A 19,840-nucleotide genomic window follows, 5' to 3' on the forward strand; every position below is an offset into this window, starting at 1 on the left:
TAAGAGGTAAGTAGTTATAATACATTTCTACAACAGTAGCAAGACACAATCCTGTGCTGTACCGGGAGGAAAGAGAAAAATAGGAAAGGGTGAAAGGGGCGTTTCAGGCAAAAGAAAAGAGCAGGCAGGGTACTGTTATGAGTAAAGATAAAGAATGTTGACAGTATCGCCTGGAGTAGTATATATAACAACAAATATAAATTACTTTCATGTATGACTAATCATGGGTGTCGACGTTTCGATCCCTCGCTCAATTAATAAAGGGGATCATCTTCAGGACTTATGTAATTATGTTTGCCTGAGTTAAGAGCGCCTCTTGGATGGAGGTATCGGGTGGCGATGCTTATATTGACGCTTTTGGTAATGAGGCAAGTTGGTAAGAGCAACTCCTTGAGCAGAGTGCTGACAGCGTCGCCGGGGCTTGTGGTGGTGGGGCAAGTTGGTAATAACAACTCCTTGGGCAGAATGGTTAAATCCTAGTTTTATTCAATTCGAAGCAAGATATGAAAGGCTTCCTGTTGTGCCGATTGCGGCGTGGAGCCAAGCGTTAGGTAACGCTGTCGTTCCAATTGGTGAAAGTTACAGATGGGAGGCAAAATATGAAAGGCTTCCTGTTGTGCTGTTTGCGGCGTGGAGCCGAGCGTTAGGTAACGCTGTCGTTCCAATTGGTGAGAGTTACAGACGGGAGGCTTGATGGCCGTCGCCGCGGTGCGAATGATATCCTAGATGAGCCGCGCGTCGAAAATGAACTCGCGGTGTACAGCCGGCGTTTCTGATCCTACTGCCGGTTAATAGGAACAGCATCCTAGGCAGAACCACCATCTTCATAATTGATATCCTTCCCATCAAGGACAGAGGGAGCTTGCACCATGCCTCTACGTCGTCCTCCAGTCTATCCATGGCCGTGCCATAACTCTCCCATAATACCGTCTCAGAGTCTTATGCAGCTTAATCCCTCAGTATCGGACTGAGTCCGTATTCCATTGCAGTGGATATTCCATTTCGAATTCTTCCGTGACCGGAGTCAGCGGAAAAACTATGGACTTGGCCCAGTTAACTTTTAGGCCCGATAAAGACCCAAAGTGCACCACTTCCCGAAGCACCGCTGTCAGATTTTGTTCAGGATGCCGCACATACAGCAGCGTGTCATCTGCATAGGAGGATATCACTATGTTATATATCGGGAAGCCAATGCCCTCATGACCCTGATACTCCCTAAGGGTGCACGCCAAGGGCTCCGCGACCAGGGCATACTGTAGTGGCGATAGTGGGCAGCCCTGTGTTGAGCCTCCAGTGATGGTGAACCGGTCTGTGACTAAATTACCTACACATACTCTAGCTGTGGGCTTGTGGTACAATGTACCAAATAGTTGTAAAAAAAACGACCCCAATCCTATCCTTGTCAGTACCCTACGCATGACCGCCCACTCCACCGAGTCAAAGGTCTTTTTCATATCTAGTAATACTGCCACCGCTTAAACATCTTGCCTCACATGCTGCATAGTGCCAAATACAGTACGGATATTGTAAGTGAGATTTCTGTTAGGTATAAATCCTGCCTGTTCTGGTGCCACCAATATCGTAGACAGGGGGGCTAGGCAATTGGCCAGAATATTTTCGTGTCCACATTTAAGAGTGACAATAGGAGATACGAACTACACTCCTCTGGCAATCTCCCTGGTTTAGATATTGCCACTAGGATTGCTTCCCTCATGGATCTCGGCATGGTACCCTCAACACATAGATCATCAAAGAGCGTGGCCAAGTGGGGTAGTAAGATATCTATGAAGGCTTTATAAAAGTTGGCCATGAGGCCATCCGCCCCCGGCGTACTGCTCGACTTCATGCCCGCCAGGGCTTCGAATATTTTGTCTTTTTCTATTGGGAGCATTAGGAATTCTCTGTGCACATCCGAGAGGGAGGGCAGTGCTATATGCTCTAGGTAGTCCTGTATTTCCTCTTCCATGTCTTCTGACCTTGACGTATAAAGATGTGCATAATATTGTCGGAATCTCTCCGCAATATCTACCTCTTCCATGAGAAAGTCTCCCTCCGCAGATCTCACCTGTATTATCAGTGTCTTCCCCCGTTTTGTTTTCAGGGTCTGAGCCAGTATGGAGCCCGGCCTTTCCCCCTCCCCGTATGTGCAAGCTGTTGCGTATTTGCCTAAATGTTTGATCTCACTATCTGCTGCTTCATGGTATTCTTCTAATAGGGTCTTCATTTCGTCCTCCCGCCCCTCTTCCCAATCCGCCCCTTGCTGATCCTCCAATTGTTTTAGCTTCCGCTCTAGGTCCTGCAATCTCTGCCTTATGGCCTTCAATAGCCCAGAATGTTTGGTCATTGCAATGCCACATATATAAACCTTGAAGGCCTCCCACACCGTTTGAAAACTATCTACCGATCCTATATTGACCTCAAAAAAGGTTTCTATAGCATCCGCAGGTTCCCCCTTAAAGACAGGGTCCAGCAGCGAGTACAGTGGGAAGCACCAGGTAAATGGGGGAATAGTTTTTGTGGGGGTAGCCAATGTTAGTAGTACCGGTGAGTGGTCCAAGAGTGTATGCAGCAGTACCTTACAGGTTCGATTATTTTCTAACACTGAAGTTGAGGCCAACCAGAAATCTATACATGTGTGTATATTATGGTAAGCGGAGTAGTGTGTGAAGCCCCCTGGAAGCAGGTTGCGTGCCCTCCATACATCTTCTAGGCCCATGCATGTCATCATCTTTTCCAGCTCTCTCGAACCGCTGAAGGTTTCCTGTATGGGCCTGCCGACCGATCTAAACCTGGATCCCTGACCATGTTAAAGTTGCCACCCCACAAGATCGATGCACCCTGTAATCTCTGTGTCGGGGATGCTAACTGTGAGTTGAACTCAGGGCAGTCATAGTTAGGACCATATACATTGCCCATAAGTAAGTTAAGTCCTCTGCCCCTACATCTTGAAATGACATACCGTCCATTAGGGTCCGACTCCAGCAATTCTAGAGTGTAAGCTGATTTGGGGTTTACCCAGGTGATCACCCCTCTAGCATGTGTTGTGTACCCTGCGGGGTTAATGTTCCCTATGAGTCCTTTACTTCTCAGTATCGCACTTGTTTGTGGAAGGTGTGTCCCTTGCAAAAGGGCCACATCAACATTGTGCCTGTGTAGGATACTGAGTACCTTCCGGACCTTACGGTAATCATTAAGTCCCCTAACATTCCAAGTCATTGCACTCAATCTGTCTACCAGTTTCTGTTCTTCACTCCCGCTATCTCCCGCCACTAGGTTGGGTTGTACCTGAGCAATATGCAGCCCTCAGTGTGCTTGGGTGAAGTGCGTCGAATAGCGCCCAAAAGCCTGCAATTTTCCGTAACGTTTTTGTAATCACTTGCGTACTGTGTGCATGTACACCAGAAGAAAACCATTCCTTTCCAAAAATGCCCCCCTACCCCCACCCCAGTAGTCAAAAACTCTGCCCTTCGCCCTCCTGTTCCCCTACCAGAGCACACCACCCCCACCTTGGCCACGCTTGTACCCAGAGCACCCCCCAATCTCCCCCCTCCTGATCCCTCCTCAAGATGCAACCGGTGAGCCAGGCACTATGAGGCAGAGGTAGATCCATGGATAAGGTGTAGCACCCAACAGAGAGAAACCCAGCCCAGCCGCACTTGCATCAATTACCATGGTTTGCAGTAGTTCCCGCCACCCAACTCTTGCCAAAATATAGCTTGATCCTCTATCCCCACTAGAAGGGTCTAACCTTCATTTCTTATTGTGAAAAATCTTGCTGCCCCGCTCTACCATCCTGGGCACCACACCCCACATTGTACCATGGAGTCTCTATTATAGGTCAGACTACAATGTCTCTCATCCTATAGGCTCAAAGACCCAGGGCGCTCTCCAGTCAGTACATGCAGGGCTAACCCCCCTCTATGCTCTAAACCCCGAACTCCCTTCCCAACTTCCCAACTTCCCACCCCTCCCATTTTACTCATCTGGCGCGGATAGGCACTTGATCTCAGTCCTGTTCATCCAGTGGACCTCCGGTCGCTTCGTCCAGGGACCTGCTTTCCGGGCTACCTCGATGTTCCGTCGCCCATCGTTTAATGGCCTGCTGCAATGACTTCGGGTCCGTAAATATATGTGAGCGCCCTTGTCTGTTCACCCTAAGGTTCGCAGGGTAAAGCATGGCATAGTCGACTCCCATGTCTCTAAGCTGCTTCTTTAGTGGTACAAATTGTCTACGTGCCTCCTGGACACAGGCGGTGAAGTCCGGGTACAGCGACAACTCATAGCCCTCATACCACAAAGTTTTCTTTTCTCTGGTTATGCACAGCGCCACATACCGGTCACGATAATTAAGTAGCTTCACAATTATCGGCCTAGGCGGGGCACCCACTGGCGGTTTAGGTTCCAGAGAGCGGTGCGCTCTCTGAACGACGAACATTCACAGAAGACTCCCTCTCCCAGCAGAGTCACCAACAGCTTCTCCACAAAATTCTCCATATTACCAGTGGATGTAGTTTCCGGTAGGCCTGTAATCCGCAAGTTGCATCTTTGTGAGCGCGCCTCCAAATCCTTCGTCTTTTCCTGCAGGACTCGCATCACCTTTCCTAGCTGTTTGTGATCCGCATCTAGGGTGGTATGCGCTTCTTCCACCTCCGTTTATCGCCTTTCTGACATGTCTAATCTTTCTGCATGTTTATCAAGACGCTCCGCCATTCTATCCATCCTATATGAAAGTGCGTCCATTTTTGTGCCCAGTGTTGCTATGTCACTCTGCAAAGATTTCTCCATGGACCTAAGAATGGTGCGAATGTCTGAGTCCGGGTCATCACTTGTTGGGGGTTGTTATCTAGAGCCCTCACCAGAAGCTCCATCGTGAGATTTCGAGCGCTTATGCTCGAAAGACAGTTTAGATTGAGTCTTATCTCCCCTTCCCATTTCTGCGACGAGGCAGCCCGTCTCACCAGTGACGTGCACTGTCTCTGTCGTTCCTACGTGTTATGCGTTATCAAGGGGAGTATCTCAGTGCCACTGCCACTCCCTTCCCCTGTGCCGTGTGAGCGGCCTGCCACAGTGAGTCGTGCCTCTCTCCGGATCTCAATTGAGCAAGGCTTGGCCTACTCCTGCATCGTCCGGCACCTTCAATCCTCCGCCTTCCGGTGTTATGTGGATAGGGATGCTGTGCAGCTGGGCGGTCTAATCCTCAAACTGGTGGAACACGCGCCCGCAGTGCCCAGCCGCACTCTTATAGGGACCCTGCGCGTTGTTGCGTATCTTCTGTGCACCTCTGCAAGGAATCACTTATATCTCTTGTGTATCCCCTGCCAGTGTTCAGTGTCCGGAGTGTTCAATGCCCGCTGGAGTCTTGCCGCCGTCTGCTTATCAACGGGAACAGTCCCCGTGTCTCGCCTCCTGTTGCGCCTCCTCTCGTGCACTCTATTCCTCCACTCAGGCTGTAGGCCGTCGCCCCATGAGTTATCTGTCTTTCATGCCGCCTGGTGATTCCTGCCTGTGAAGTTGCTGGGGCAGTTGCACCCCTCGGCTGTGTCTTTGCTTGTGACCGTGCAGGCATGTGACGTCTCCGCACTCCGCCGTGATCCAGGGGTTGCAGTATGTTCACCAATCCCTTTCCCACTACACACCACCACCAGTGCCTGATGCCGCTATTTTCTGGCCTGCCGCTCGATTGTCTTTACCAATGTGTGCCGCCAGGCATCCGCTTCTGCCGCACGTCTCCGAGTCCGCCGGCACTTTAGCCCGGTGCTTTGTGGCCTACCAGCCGCCTCCGCTCATCGCGCTCGTTCCTCCGCTGCGAGCTACCATCCACCACTCTGAGTGGTTCCGAGTCTGCCGCACACCTTCCGGCAACCGAGCCTTGGTTTTGGGGAGCTAGGTCCCAGTTATACTGCAGGATTGATGCAGGATTATAAAACGACGTGGTGGAGAGCCGGGCTCAAGCGGCCATTTCAGTCGCGAGCTAGCTCCACCCGCCAATCTGCCATACTAGTTCACAAAAATACCCCATTTGTACCCGTAGGAGAGCTGTCAGACCCACAGGGCCGGTTTAGCCGCCGGATGTGGGGAGCGCTTGCATCGCACTCAGTAATGCTGGTTAGTTGCTATTTGCCCTAATAATGATGACCTGGTGTTCTTTGCTACACTATGGGGGAAGATTGTAGATATTGGTTCTACACACATGCTGTGGGGTGGAGATTTTAATATTACTCTGCACCCCACACTAGATAGAAACAACCTGCAAACACACCACTATACCCACTCCCAAAGCTACATGGGGGACATCATTACGGACTGGGGGCTACTAGATGCCTGCAGATATATGCACCCGGACAGGAGGGAGGGCACCTGCCACTCAGCCTCGCACGAGACCTCGTGCCGCTTAGATTACTGGGTGATCACTAGGGGACTTATCACATGGCTGACGGGGTGGAATACCTAGCACGTACCTACTCTGACCACTCCCCTGTACTCATGTGTATCTCGCCACCCATCACACACACCCTGTATATAAACTGGAGTATGAATCCCACCATGCTCTAAGACAAGGCGTTCCGAGCCAAGATGGAGCAGGAGATACAAGATTTCTTCCAGCAAAATCTTGGGTTCCTGGAACATGCAGCAACGGTGTGGGAGGCGTTTAAAGTTACGGTCCGAGGACTTGCGACAGACACTCGCTAAATTAGAGGACGAACTCAAGTGACTTGAAGAGGACATAATATGATCACCATCCCTGCAGAAATACGCAGCACTAAGGGATAAGATAAAAGAGTACCAGGAGGAAGAAGACATGGAATGCCGATTTAGAGGGAAATATTTCATAGCTTGTTGTTAAGGGGAGAGAGAGAGGCCAGGAAGGGCACTAGCGAAAACTATCTGGAAGCCCAGATTTTCCAGGCTACGTACTAGAGATACAAACCCCTGAAGGAGGGGGCATAAAAAACACATTGGATATTCTCCAAACATTTCAAAGTTTATTTGCTACATTATATACGTCAGCCAGACAACAGCTGATATCCCTGCAGCCATACCTGGAGCCAGTTGCCCTAGGGAGGTTAGGAGACTGCAGAGAGAGTTTCTGTCTGCTGCGTTTGAACTAACGATATCAGAGCTGCCATAATGCAGCTTCGATCAGGCAAGGCTCCCTGGCCTGACGACTTGCCCGCTGATTTCTACAAAGCATGCATAGAGCTCCTAGCACCAATACTCAAACAAGTATATGACGAAGACCTGGAACTTCGGAAATTGCTGACATCTATGAAAGAGGCCACCATAATCTCCATACTTAAAAATGGGAAGCCAGCGGACAAATGCGATTCATACAGACCTTTTTCTATGATTAATTGTGACGTTAAAATACTGGCTAAAGTAATTGTGAATTGGTTGAGTCTCCTCATGAAGGCACTAGTGCTGCCTGACCAAGCAGGTTTTGTGCCATGGCATGCTACCTCTCATAACAGGTGCACTCTCTTTGCGGCAATGCAGGATATGGACCCTGACCTAGAGGCGGCCGTGATATTCCTCAACTCCACCAAGGCGTTTGACTCGTGGAATGGGACTACTTGTTTGGCATACTGGGGCGAATGGGGATGCTAGAGGGCTTCCTGGCCTGGATAAGTCTGTTATATACGTGGCCACGTGCCAGAGGTGTAATGAACCATGCCCGCTCGCCCTGTATAGATATCACGAGGGGCACCCGTCAGGGCTGTCCACTGTCACTGCTGTTGTTTGCCTTGGCGGTCGAGCCCTTGGCGGCCCAGCTTAGGCAGTTGCATCGTGAGTGGGCCCTGGAATTTCCCACTCGACATGTATTAATTTTTCTATATGCGGACAAAATCATGCTATATGTGCGAGAACCCCAGATCAGCCTTAATCCAATTTTGCAAGAGTTTAGAGCGTTTGGTAAGCTATCAGGCATCAAAATAAACTGGGTGAAATCTCAAATGTTTCCGCATACTGAATCCGTACGTCCTTATCCCTTAGATTACCCCATAGAGTGGCGCCCTCACGAAGTTAGATATCTCAGGATATCAATAACCAGAGACGGTCCAGAACTCCTGCGTAACAATTATGGGAGGGTGATAGAACACATCACGCAATCCATAGAGACATGGATAGAGCTACCCTTATCCATGACGGGAAAGATCTCCCTGATGAAGATGATGATTGACCCTCGGCGTAGTTCGTGAAGTAGCGCTATGCGTAGCTACGCGAAGCGCACTTCACGCTATGCGAGCTACGCGAACTGCGTAGTGCACTGTGCAAAATGCTGTTCTCACTGATTGCACAGTGCTGGATGCTTGTCCGCGCTGTACAATCAGTGCAAACTGCATCTTGCACAGTGCAAGCGGTAGTTTTCTGCCGCTCGAGTAGATTTCTACTCGAGCGGCAGCTTTCTCAACACGGACTGGTAGTTTCTCATCGCGAGCAGTCGCAAGCATACGTTACCACTCGCAATGAGAAACCTGACCTCCCCACGTTGAGAATCTCGCCGGGAGGTTTATTTTCCACGCTTGCGATCGGCAACTTGATGTCGCTGATCGCGAACGAGGAAAAAGTCTCGCCGGGATGTCATTTTGCTTGCTCGAGGTCGCCAACTTGATGTTGAGGACCGCGAGCAAGCAAAAAATTACCACTGCGCAAGGCTATGCTGCACGTGTTTGCATTGTGCTACATGCAATTCGCATAGTGCAAAGTAGCGCAAACTTCGCAAACTACGCAAGTGTAGCATAGTGCTTCGGCCAGAGTTAATGGTGATGCTACCCAAGTTACTGTACTTATTTATTAATATCCGCCCTCTCACCGGGGACTTCCTTCTTCAGGACCCTTAAAACCCAGATGATACACCTGGCATGGGTCGGCTGACAACCCAGACTGAAATGGGAAACGCTGACACTGCCGTTTGCTAAAGGGGGTTTGAAGCCCCAGACTTCGAACTATTTTATTTAAGTGTGCAGGCGTATTAAGCGACCTACTGGTTCACCCCCCCCCCCCCCCTTTATGCCACACTTGGCAATAGAACAATATTATATGCAGCCCACCCCACTATCTGGATTTTTAGCACCACAAACACAGTCATGGAAGGTGTACTCCTCCATGGTGAAATGCACAGTGGCTGCACGGCAGAAAATAGCAGAACAACTGACTATAGGCATGCGGTACTCTTCACTGCTCCCAGCAATCCGTCATCCTGCCCTAGAGTTACACAAGAGGAGCAGTGTCGCCAACTTCTCACTAAAATGAACAGAGTCAGATGGGGCGATCTATACAAAGGCGGCACATTCCTCACCAGAGAATAGTTCTTTGCTAGAAGGGAACATGAACCGATGGAGCTATTTATGTATATCTGGCTGAGACAGAGTATGAGGACTGCAACCCCTGCCTACCCTGACAAACCCCCTACAAAGGACCCGCTACATAGACTCCTCCAAAACACGCACTCAGCCCATGTAGTGTCCCAAATCTACCACGCTTCGCAGAGACTAGTCTTCATGCGGGGACCGCTAGAGAGCACTGGGATCAAGAAATAGGCGAACCCTTTGATGTAAAGAAATGGCACTACTGCTGCGAACAGACCGGCAAAATATCGGCCAATAGTTGACTGAGAATTATTCACTATAAATATCTTCAATGACTATATTACACCTCTTCAAAGCTGTTTAAGTTTAAATTACGGGACAGTGGTGCCTGTGATAGGTGCAGACAGGAAAAAGCATACTTTCTGCCTTTGGCATGGGACTGCACAGAGATCAGACTATACTGGAAGACGGTCTTTGAGGCGCTTGGGTGCATGACCATGATAACAATCACACAGACTCCTGTAGTCACACTCCTAGGCTGCACAGCAGACTTACCCCCAGCATATCGAAGGTTTGTGGCACTGAGTCTCTTATTGGCTAAGCGGAGAGTGGCATGTAGATCGGGTAGAGGGAGGGTGCGTAAATTGAAAGACTGGATTGGGCATCTACTTATATGGCAAGAACAGACACTGATGTATGCAGACCTGCTACCCACAACTTCGAGGCCCAGAGATATTTGGGACCCACTACGACACATATCTACTGACACACCTGGAGGCGGCTGGAGACGCCGAGGGACCCCTTACCGCCGGCGACTAGGTCAGACATACCAAACTCAGAAAAATTCTCCTCAAAATACACGTTAATCTCGCCACCTCCCCTCATGAATACAAGCTAGCCTCACCAAAGCGCGCTTTCCTTGAGACTTCCAGATAGAAGGTGATAGGTGCACTGGAATGCATCTTTATTAAAACGATGAGAGGCCCTGCCCCGTCACTACACAACTACACATACGTAGAGCAGACTTCACACCAAGCAATGGGCTTACCAACATAGCAGGAGCAGGCAGACAGTTATTTAAGTATGCCAATGTGAATATACTGCATTGATGATGTGTACTGTACTGGAAAAACGTTAATAAAATACATTTAAAAAAAAAAAAACAGCCCTGCCAAGTGGCAGGCATCTACGACTAATATAACGTTTTTTGGTGCGTTTTCACGTGTCACAGCACTAGAATGCCCTCACGCTGCACTTGCAGAGCTTCAACCACAAGGTACCAAATAGCATCAACTAGTAAATATGTTTAAGAGGTGTCTATGGCCTTCCAGCGGGGTGAGGCCACGGTAAGTGGAAGTACGCCCAGTGGATTTGGATGCTTCCTAAGGTTCCCATGACCAATGCAGTTTGTGGTATCTCCTAGCGGATCCAATGGAAGTGTCCTGCAGCTAGCATTAAACTGGCTGCGCGGGTGTGCAAAACGTTGGTACACGCGGAGTTAGAACCATATGGCGACAGGGTATTTTAGACCAGGGGCATTACCATTATCCGTGAAACTTAAGGTAGTTGCACATAAGGTTTCCCTCGGGTTCCAGCACACTTGGCCACCACCCTGGGTGATCCTTCCATGAGCTGGAACTGAGACTGTAGGGGCAGCTTCTGCGACTGGTGTCCCAAAGATGATGTTGTCTGGGGCAAACTGAGTGTAGGACTATGTCCTAAGGCCTTGGGTCCTTCCAGCATTCCTTCAATCCAAGTAGGGGCTACTATGAGGGGGGCGGGGTTCACCTCTCGCCTGTGGGGTGGACCTCTTTCTCCTAGACCTACAGGAGGCATTGCAGTTGAAGGGTTGCAGGTAAAATAGGAAGCCAGGGTAGTGGGGGGCCTGGGCGGCGACGGTTGCCACCGCCCTTGGCTGTGGCGGAGTTACAGGGCGATCTGGAAGCAGAGAGATGCAGAAGGGTACCTCTGCGGGCACTTAGGGGTGCCAAAGCCTAACACCAAGGGCCTCATGGGAGGTTCCTGGAACTTGTGTTGGCGCCCCAGTAGTCCTTCGGGCGGTTGTAGACCTGTACAACCGGGGACTTGCCTAGCTACGCTCCGCCCCGTAAGGGGCGTGACTATAATCAGTAATACCATAATGGGCAGCACATTGGTGGTTCGCCATTCTGCTGCTTGGCTCGGCAGGCGGGCAGGTGACGAGAATGCGGCCTGCCCTTGGCTCGCCCGTAAGCTAACCCAATATGATTACATATGTTGTATGTAATAAACCTGCGCAGCTTTTCCCATATAACACTGGTGTCTAGTCTGTTATTTGCGGGTTACATAAATGTGTTGTGGGGTGTGGCCGGTTGCCATGATGTTACTAGAAGGGTTGACTCTGGTTGGCAGGGCAACTCATTCTGGGCTCATGAAACTTTTAGAAGAGAAGTAACATAGAGGAAGCCCAGCACGTGCTCCTAGACTGCAGCAGGAACTCAGCCGCTACAGCCCTGATATTTTCAAAAGAGAATGTAAACCAGTAAGGTAATCTATGTCAGTAATGCAGCCTGAGCCCTTGTTTACTTTTCATAATATGTGGTGGCTAGCATTAATAAATGATGGTAGGGCGCGGTGGCGCACAACTCACCATAATATGGAGTGTAGGGGGAGTGCGACCTGTGCCGCTCTTCTCTGCCACGATTACGGTTGTCTATTTGCAGGAAAGGAAAGGACTTCCCTTCCTGCTCAGTGGAACACGATCCAACCAGTCCTAGAGCTACTCTCATCAACATGAGACCAACTCCAGGATTGGTTGGAGCAGGCTAACCTATCCCTTCATTTTGAGGCTGGGGGCCTGTGCCAGCAATCTCCAGGCTGTTTCACAGCCTTTGAATTGCTGGGTCTACAGTGCGTATGACGGGCTGCGCGTCGTAAGACGGCCAACGAGTCTAACATGAACCCTGTATACCAGCGCTGGGATCCTGCATTTGCAGGATTCAGCCCCAATCCAATCTCACTCTGCACACATTGCGATCCTGTGTGGTGGCAAATAAATAAAATGGCATTGACATACCATTTAATTTATTTGTGTTTGCCTGCTGTGCTCGCAGCATGCGGGGGTACGCTCCTCCGCTCTGTAGGAGGTGCCGCCCCTAAATGTACTATGTTTCAGTAATTTTTTTTACCAATCATGTGACTTTTTATATCAGTGCATAATATGAACTGAGTAACCCCAGGGTGTCGAGGTGAGTCCAGGTTCTGGGTGGCTCTGCACAACTGGACACAAATGAAAGCTTTGGATTTGTGGTGTTTCTCACAAGAATTCGTACTACATTCTCATCCAATCCTTGGCCTCTCTGCAAAGCACACAAATTGATGGTCACATGTGCCAACTGTAATTACCATTTTATTTGAAAGTGAGCGAAGGAAGCATATGGTCAGTGCTTAATTTGAGCAGGTGCTTTCAGGTGCTCAGCACCTGCACTTCTTTCACAGGGCCGGGGCTACAATTTCTGAACCTGCAGGTGGTGGTCTCAATATTAATTGTTCAATTCAAAATAAAAAGAATAACATACATTGCATGGTGACTGGCTGGTAAATGTTCATAGGCAGGCCGGCATATGCCTGTCCAGGCTGGCATATGCCTGTCCAGCTGGCATATGCCTGTCCAGGCAGGCATGATTGTGTATCAGCACGTTAGTGATGATGTCATCATGCTGATCACAAATCCAAGAACTCATCAATAAACTATGGCTTGCATTATATTCCCCTAGTCTGCTACACCCTGCCACTGCCTGAGCCCAAATCTCCCATTGGATAATTGTAGCTGGGGTCTGGCTCATGACGGAGTTGAGGCAAGGAAGCTGCAAGAGCGCATTTCGAACTTGAGAGTGAGGGCTCATGAGGAAGAATAAATGAAAGTAAGTGTGGTCTTTCCACTTGCTGCGTAGCCAAAGTATCATATCCGTCAGCCCTGCATTGCTGCAATCCTCAATGTGCTCGATGCACCTGTGGCCCAACACAACTTTTGTGCACCATGGCGTCACCAGTAGAATCTGTGAGCTGCACCACAGAATGGTAATTGCTTAGCGTGAGTGAGTCCAGTAGGCACCACAGCCATACAAACCGGCATTGGCAGCAATACTGCTAGGGACAATGCCTGTGCTGTAGCAGGCAGAGTCACAGCAAGCTAAGCAGTGGATGCCGATGCCGTCGTCATCCCTGGACCTACTAATTACAGGCAGCACTAGCAGTGACATGACCTGCTGTGCTCAAGAAGCCGCCTGTTCCGCAATAAACCCAGTCATACCACACTGATTAATATATGCAAAAAAAGCATTTTCATTTGGTATACATTTTGGGGCACATGCATCAACCTATTTAGGAAGTGCAAACGGTGCGAATCGGTAAATTCGCCCGTTTGCACTTCCTAAATAAGTTTTTGGGATGCATCATGCATTTTTGTGAAATTCGCTATTTTTTGCGATTTCCAAAAATGCGATTGCTTTTAAGGAATCGCAAATTTGCGATTCCTTAAAAGCAATGCATGATTGTTTTTGTAATTGCGAATTAGCAATTAGGAGGTGCAAATTACCACGAGGTTGAACCTCGTGGTAATTTGCGAAAAGTTTTGAAAATGCTCAAAAATGCATTTTTTAAACTTTCATGTTTCAGACACACATGTCCTTAGGACATGTGTGTGTGAAACATGCACTTCAAATTACATTTCTGGGGTGCAGGGGGGGGGGTCCTTGGGACCCCCTCTGCACCCTTGGAATGCATTAACAAATTGTGATTTTCAAAAAGAAAATCGCAATTTGTTAAAGGCTTCCCATTGATCCCTATGGGCCTTTTGGCCCATAGGAATCAATGGGACTTGCGAATTTGCACTTTGGAATTTGCATAATATTTGCGATTCGGTAAAAATTGCGATTTATACCGAATCGCAAATATTTGGCGAAAATATACATGCATCCCATTTTGCGAATTCCAAATTGCGATTCCCTATTTTTCGTAATTGGGAATTCGCAAAAGGCCGGGATGATGCATGTGGCCCTTTGTTTTTGCACTCGGTGTAGGTAAGAAAGTAAAACACGTCATCTTCCACTTCAGGAATGACAACAGGAAAACTCAGAGTGGAAAATAGCAGGGACATGTACAGGCTGACGACAGGGGTCACAGGCAGCAGCAGTGTTAGAGATGAGAGACAGCAAGAGTAAAGATGAGAAGAAACAACAAGAGAGGAGAGAGATAAAATGGAGCAAAGTAGAAGAAAAGGAGGAGAGCAAATTAGATACAAAGAGAAAGCAGCCATGATGTGAAGAAGAGAGCATTAAGAAGAAAGAAGATGGAGTGAAAGAATGTGGAGGACAGGACAGAGGAAAAAAGCAGACAAATGATAAAATGAAGACACAGCTAATCACTGCTAGAGAGTGATAGTAAAGAGCCAAGATCGATGGGAGAGAGAGCAGAGCATGGATAAAAGTGAAGAGAAAAAAAGTGCCGGGCTAAAATGAATAGAGGGCAAATCAGAAATACAGGGTGTGACAAAGGTGATAGAAAACAATTAGAGAGGTGAGAGGATAGACTCTTAGAGCAAAGACTTAGGGGACAGACAACAGATCAAGGTTAGAAGATAAAGACTAAGGCACTGAGAGTGTTGAAAGTGTGACTCACCGGAGGAAGACATGAGCGGTGGCCTCCTTGGCAACATTTTCAGCACCTGCACTTCTTTTTTATACAAATTAAGCACTCCATATGGTTATCAAAATCATGACAGCGTCAAAGGCAAAGAACATTCATTTATCTGCCACAAAGTATAACACATTCTTCAGCCAAATGTCACTCACACAAACTGAAAAACCCATAGAAATGTCACTCATAAACCGTCCGAAAACTTGAGAGCTACGCTCTAATCAACGAGTGCTTTTTCGAATATTAGAGTTGCAGTGGTGTGAGCTACAGTAAACCATCTCGGCTTTCCTACGTGCCCCCATCAACAACGCCCTCTCACACTCCGCGAACACCCTTACCTGGAGGGGCCTGTGGGCTGCGCGATTTTGCATTTCGCGTCTTCTCAGCACGTACTGTTTCGACGATTTTGCGTCCACATTGCTTCAGTGTTGCTTGCACTTTGTTATCTGTGGTTTCTGTTTTCGCGGGCAGGAGAAGGCTCGTGTTCTCACTCGCAGTCCCATCTCTTTTGTTTTTTTTCTTGAATATTTTTTTAATTGACTTTCCAAACTTTCTGGATGGCTGCGCCATCTCGTTATTGTTCGCAAGCGATGGCGGAGACAGGCGTTAAGCCTCTGTTGTCTGTAGGAGGGTTTCCCCGGCACACTGAAGAGCCTTCTTGCGCGCGAGAGAAGCTGCGAGGAGAAACATCACATCGCACAGTCACTGGTTGCCGCATTTATTCCGTGAGTCACAAAGCTAGGCACGCCGTTTTCCCACATGAACTACAAACAAATCCAAACGCCTCCCCTCGCTCACGTGCTCCCGGGAAATCCCAGAACTTTTTAATATTCATTTCAGAAGGTGAAACTAAATATCACGAGCTCATTAGCTTAGAGTTTGCTTGTGTTTAGGTTGTTGGCGCTCGAAGGGGTGTGGCATAGGCGCTGGAAGTAGGGGGCGCTAGGGGTCTGCAGCACTGTTGGAATTCATTGGCGAGTGAGCAATAAAGATGCCTTTAGATTTTGTTTTTATCTTGCCACTTTTGCTGCCGATTCAAGTCAAAAGACAACTGCCAGGCAAAGTATTCTGGCAAATTGCTGATTATTGGGAAACTGGTGAGTTTGTAAAAGTGACGTGTGTCAATCTTGCTGAAGTACAGTAAGTGAAAGGTACGGCTGTAGAAGGTCTGTTTTGTTTTTAACACAACAATATTCAAATACCTGTAAAGGAACTAGGCACATATTTCAAAATATAGCACAAATGAAGCATTTTTTTTGTAATTCTAGAGTGTTATGGAAACAAAGGTTTTAATAGGAGCAAAACAATCAAGACACTTTACTTGGTGATGTACAAATGTTAAATATTTGCTGCAACCCGATTTCCGCATATTATTATATATTATATAGTTTGTGCACTATATAGTTTTACCAGTAAAACTGCATGCATGTCTATTCAAATGTAGTGGACATTTCCACGGAAAATGTGCTGTCTGTAAATGACAGTGTACTACCTCACCAGTGATCTAAAATGCCCCACCGGCTACATACCGCACTATTACCACTTTCATGCTACATTAGCGTGGCACATTTTTCACACTTGTTTTTGTGTGATTCTTGGATTATTCACAAACCCTGTGCCTTCAGTGACATTAATGGCTACACCCTCACTCTGAAAATTGTTCCAGCACCGCTGAGAAACTCCCAAAGACCAGGCCCTCCCCATACTTACCAACAGGCCAAGTGGCCATGTACCATAGGTGGCACCTTCAGAGGGCACATGGATTTCATCATAGGACTTGTGGTTTCACTTTTAATATGCACAAATTTAATAAAAAATACCAGCACAAATGTAATGCTAGGGAGACGTCAGGTGATAGATAACCAATGGAAATACCTATGGCAATTTATTATAAAGAATGTAATGGTAATGTAGTTTCTTATATAGCGCACGTATCACCACAAAGGGTATCTCGGCGCTTGCTTTGGGAACCCGTCCTGGTTTTTCCCTGTGGGATAGCACAGTTGGGCACCCCCAAGGTGAAAGCCAGGCATCCCACCGCGGGGGCCGTAGTGGAGATTGAGAAAGCTATTGCCCAGAGTTGCAGAGCTGAACCCCTGATTCAAGTAGGCACCGAAGCGAGAATTATCAGGTCCGTGGACATTTGGGCTCCAAACCCTGCCGCGTCAGGAATTGAACCCAGGTCCCGGGCCGACCTCTGCTTCTGGGTCTGCCTCCTCTAACCGGTGAGCCACACTTCTCCATAAAATTGAATAGTACACCAGAAAGAAAAGCCCACTACAAAGTGGTATTTGACGAGTATTTATGCACTTTGAAACTCCATAGGTTTTTCTCCCAATATAAACTAATTTTGTTAGCGAGACATCGGCCAGTGGTGTAACACAAAATGATGGAGCCCCCTGCAGAATGTGATACGGGGTCCCTGAGATTCCCATACCTCAAAGATATTCATTAGCCTTGGGCTGAATGGGGTGCCCTTGAAGGTTTGAGGGACCCCTATAGGGTTGCCCCCCCCCCCTACCGGTGGGGCTGCAGGGCCCTCAATTATGCCCCTGGGATCGGCCTATTGTGAGACTTCTAACAGGATTTTTTTGGGTCATAAAAAGGACTGTGGCCATTTTTTACTGGCTTAGACTAAGGTACATGGCAGCAATGGAAATATCATACTTTTCTCTGGCCTTCAAGTGGGCCAGGTCCCTCTCGGTTCCAGACCCAGTAGTAATTAAAAACGGACAATGAACCAGGTCCCTTTCAGGCCCTATTTTCATGACCTTAGCTTTACAGGCAAAAACACTGATTGATTTCTGAACAATGAGCGTAAAAAACATGTAAGATAATACATGTCGTTCTTGTTTATATTTCAAATGCTTTACCTAATCTTGCATTGCCTAAGGGTGTTTGCTTTTTCCAGGATGTTGTGTTAACTGTTTTTTTTTTTTACAGTCAGCATAATACTCCTGTATATTGCACATTTTGAATTGAGTCAGGCCCAGGCAGTGCTTAAGTTGTAATAGAATGAGTGTGTCATGTGGTCACATTTAGGGTTGAGTAGGAACACCACCATTTTACATTCTCACGTTTCAAAGTTTCCTTCTTTTCTTAAACACAGTGACATTTGTCACACGTTTGCTTGTTTTTCAGCATTTCTCCTACTCTGTCTTTCCCTTTTGTGTGTTTTCCTCCTCTTGCTCTCATACATGTTTGATGCGGTAAAATAAGTTCAGGTCCCAAAAAGTCAGTGACTGTGTCCCCCACCGTCAACCACCGGCTCAAATTAAGTACTAAATCCAGGTGTTTATAATGGGGTATGAGTGAGTTGTGACTGAAGGCAGTGCAAGTTTCTCTCAGTGCCTGTCAGGGGGTCAAAAGGGTGCTCAGAATACATGATCAGCCAATCCTCTGCCTCCCTGCAAAGCGTACAGAGCAACAGTCACATATGCCAGTTGCAGTTGTGATTCTGTGCAAATGTATGGGTAGGGTGGCACTCTATGGAAATTTTAGTTGACATGTTTAATCCACTCCATAAATTATATTGGCCACGCCCCTTTCAGGGCCCTCCACTTTTTTCATCCCATTTAAAGCCTGCCTGTACTCTTGACAACTATAAAACTTTTGGAAACAACATGGGGCTCCATTACTCGAGTACCTCTCGTAGTGTATTTGAAGTATCATGTCCTCCATGCCTTTGTTCCCTAAATCTCTTTCATTTTTTAAGAAGAATAAATGCCAAATTTTTCTGTTGTGATGTTATGTTATGTCATGATTTGGAGTTCGGTGGCGAACGGGTTGCTCCGTCACAAAGGTGACCGATATCCAGTGTGGCGTATTACAAGTGAATGATATCCAATGGCACTTGCAATACGGCGGACGAGATGCCCATCACGTTTATGACAGGTAAGGGCTTTAAAGGCCTGATTTAGAGATTGGCGGACTTGTTACTCTGTCACAAATGCGACAGATAGTCTGTCTGCTTTATTACAAGTACTATAGAATATAATGCACGTCTAAATCAGGCTCTAAGAAATGAAAAGTAGGGCGATGAGATCCGGAAATGTCACAAACTACCAATGTAAACCTTTTTGGAATCGTTGCTTCAGAACACCTAAGGCCTGATTATGAGTGTAGGTGATATTTATCGCACATGATAAATAATGATACGATGGGGTACATTATTTAGTTGGTGCGATACATAGCACCTATCACACGTTTGTGGGGAATAACATTCAGATTTTGGGTTTAACAAACCAAAATACGCATGGAATGATAAACACAGTAACATTTTCCGTTAAATTTCAGCAGGTTTAATCTGCCGAAATGTAATGACTGCTGAGGTATTTAACTCATCCGATAATTACCAGATGCGTTAAATACAGCCATAATCGTAATTCCAACCCGTGTATAAACAGGGGTTTACGAACAGGGAGGACTTTATTGGCCCACTTGTAATCAGGCTCTAAGAATATTGATTTGTTTTACCTCTTGTGCTTAATTGCCCCCTTATAAAAAGGGGGATGGTGGAAAAGGGACATTAAAGGGAATGGCAATGCTGTACTATACTAAATAGCTGGAATTTATTCTGATGAAGTACCCTGTAAAGTTTATTATTTAAAATGACAATAAAAATTATATGGTTTAAAAATAATCCACTCATGCAAAGTGCATTCAGATAAAAGGCCAGGCCTGTCGGAATGTGTAGACACATTATGTGGCACCACTGGTAAACCAGACAGGTAATGCATTGAGTTAGTGGATTAATCACCTCCTGCTTATGAGTTTAAGGAGTTTGTTTATATCCAAATGTTATTGTTTTCCAGATACATAAATCAATACAAAAACAGCCATCACATCCACCATGT

At 47.3% G+C, this 19,840-nt stretch overlaps 1 protein-coding gene across 1 annotated transcript in view; it reads right to left on the reverse strand.

Moving 5' to 3' along the window:
• Positions 1 to 15,711, reverse strand: part of LOC147690227 (exocyst complex component 3-like) — a 378,556-nt gene extending 362,845 nt beyond the window's left edge. Inside the window, exon 1 of the mRNA XM_086936655.1 lies at positions 15,323 to 15,711. Within this exon, the coding sequence (XP_086792781.1) occupies positions 15,323 to 15,554 (232 nt within the window). The 5' untranslated portion in view covers positions 15,555 to 15,711. The remainder of the gene's footprint in view (positions 1 to 15,322) is intronic.
• Between the last annotated feature and the right edge of the window lie 4,129 nt (positions 15,712 to 19,840).

This window comes from Lissotriton vulgaris, chromosome 9, assembly GCF_964263255.1.
Source record: "Lissotriton vulgaris chromosome 9, aLisVul1.2, whole genome shotgun sequence".
Lineage (NCBI taxonomy): Eukaryota > Metazoa > Chordata > Amphibia > Caudata > Salamandridae > Lissotriton > Lissotriton vulgaris.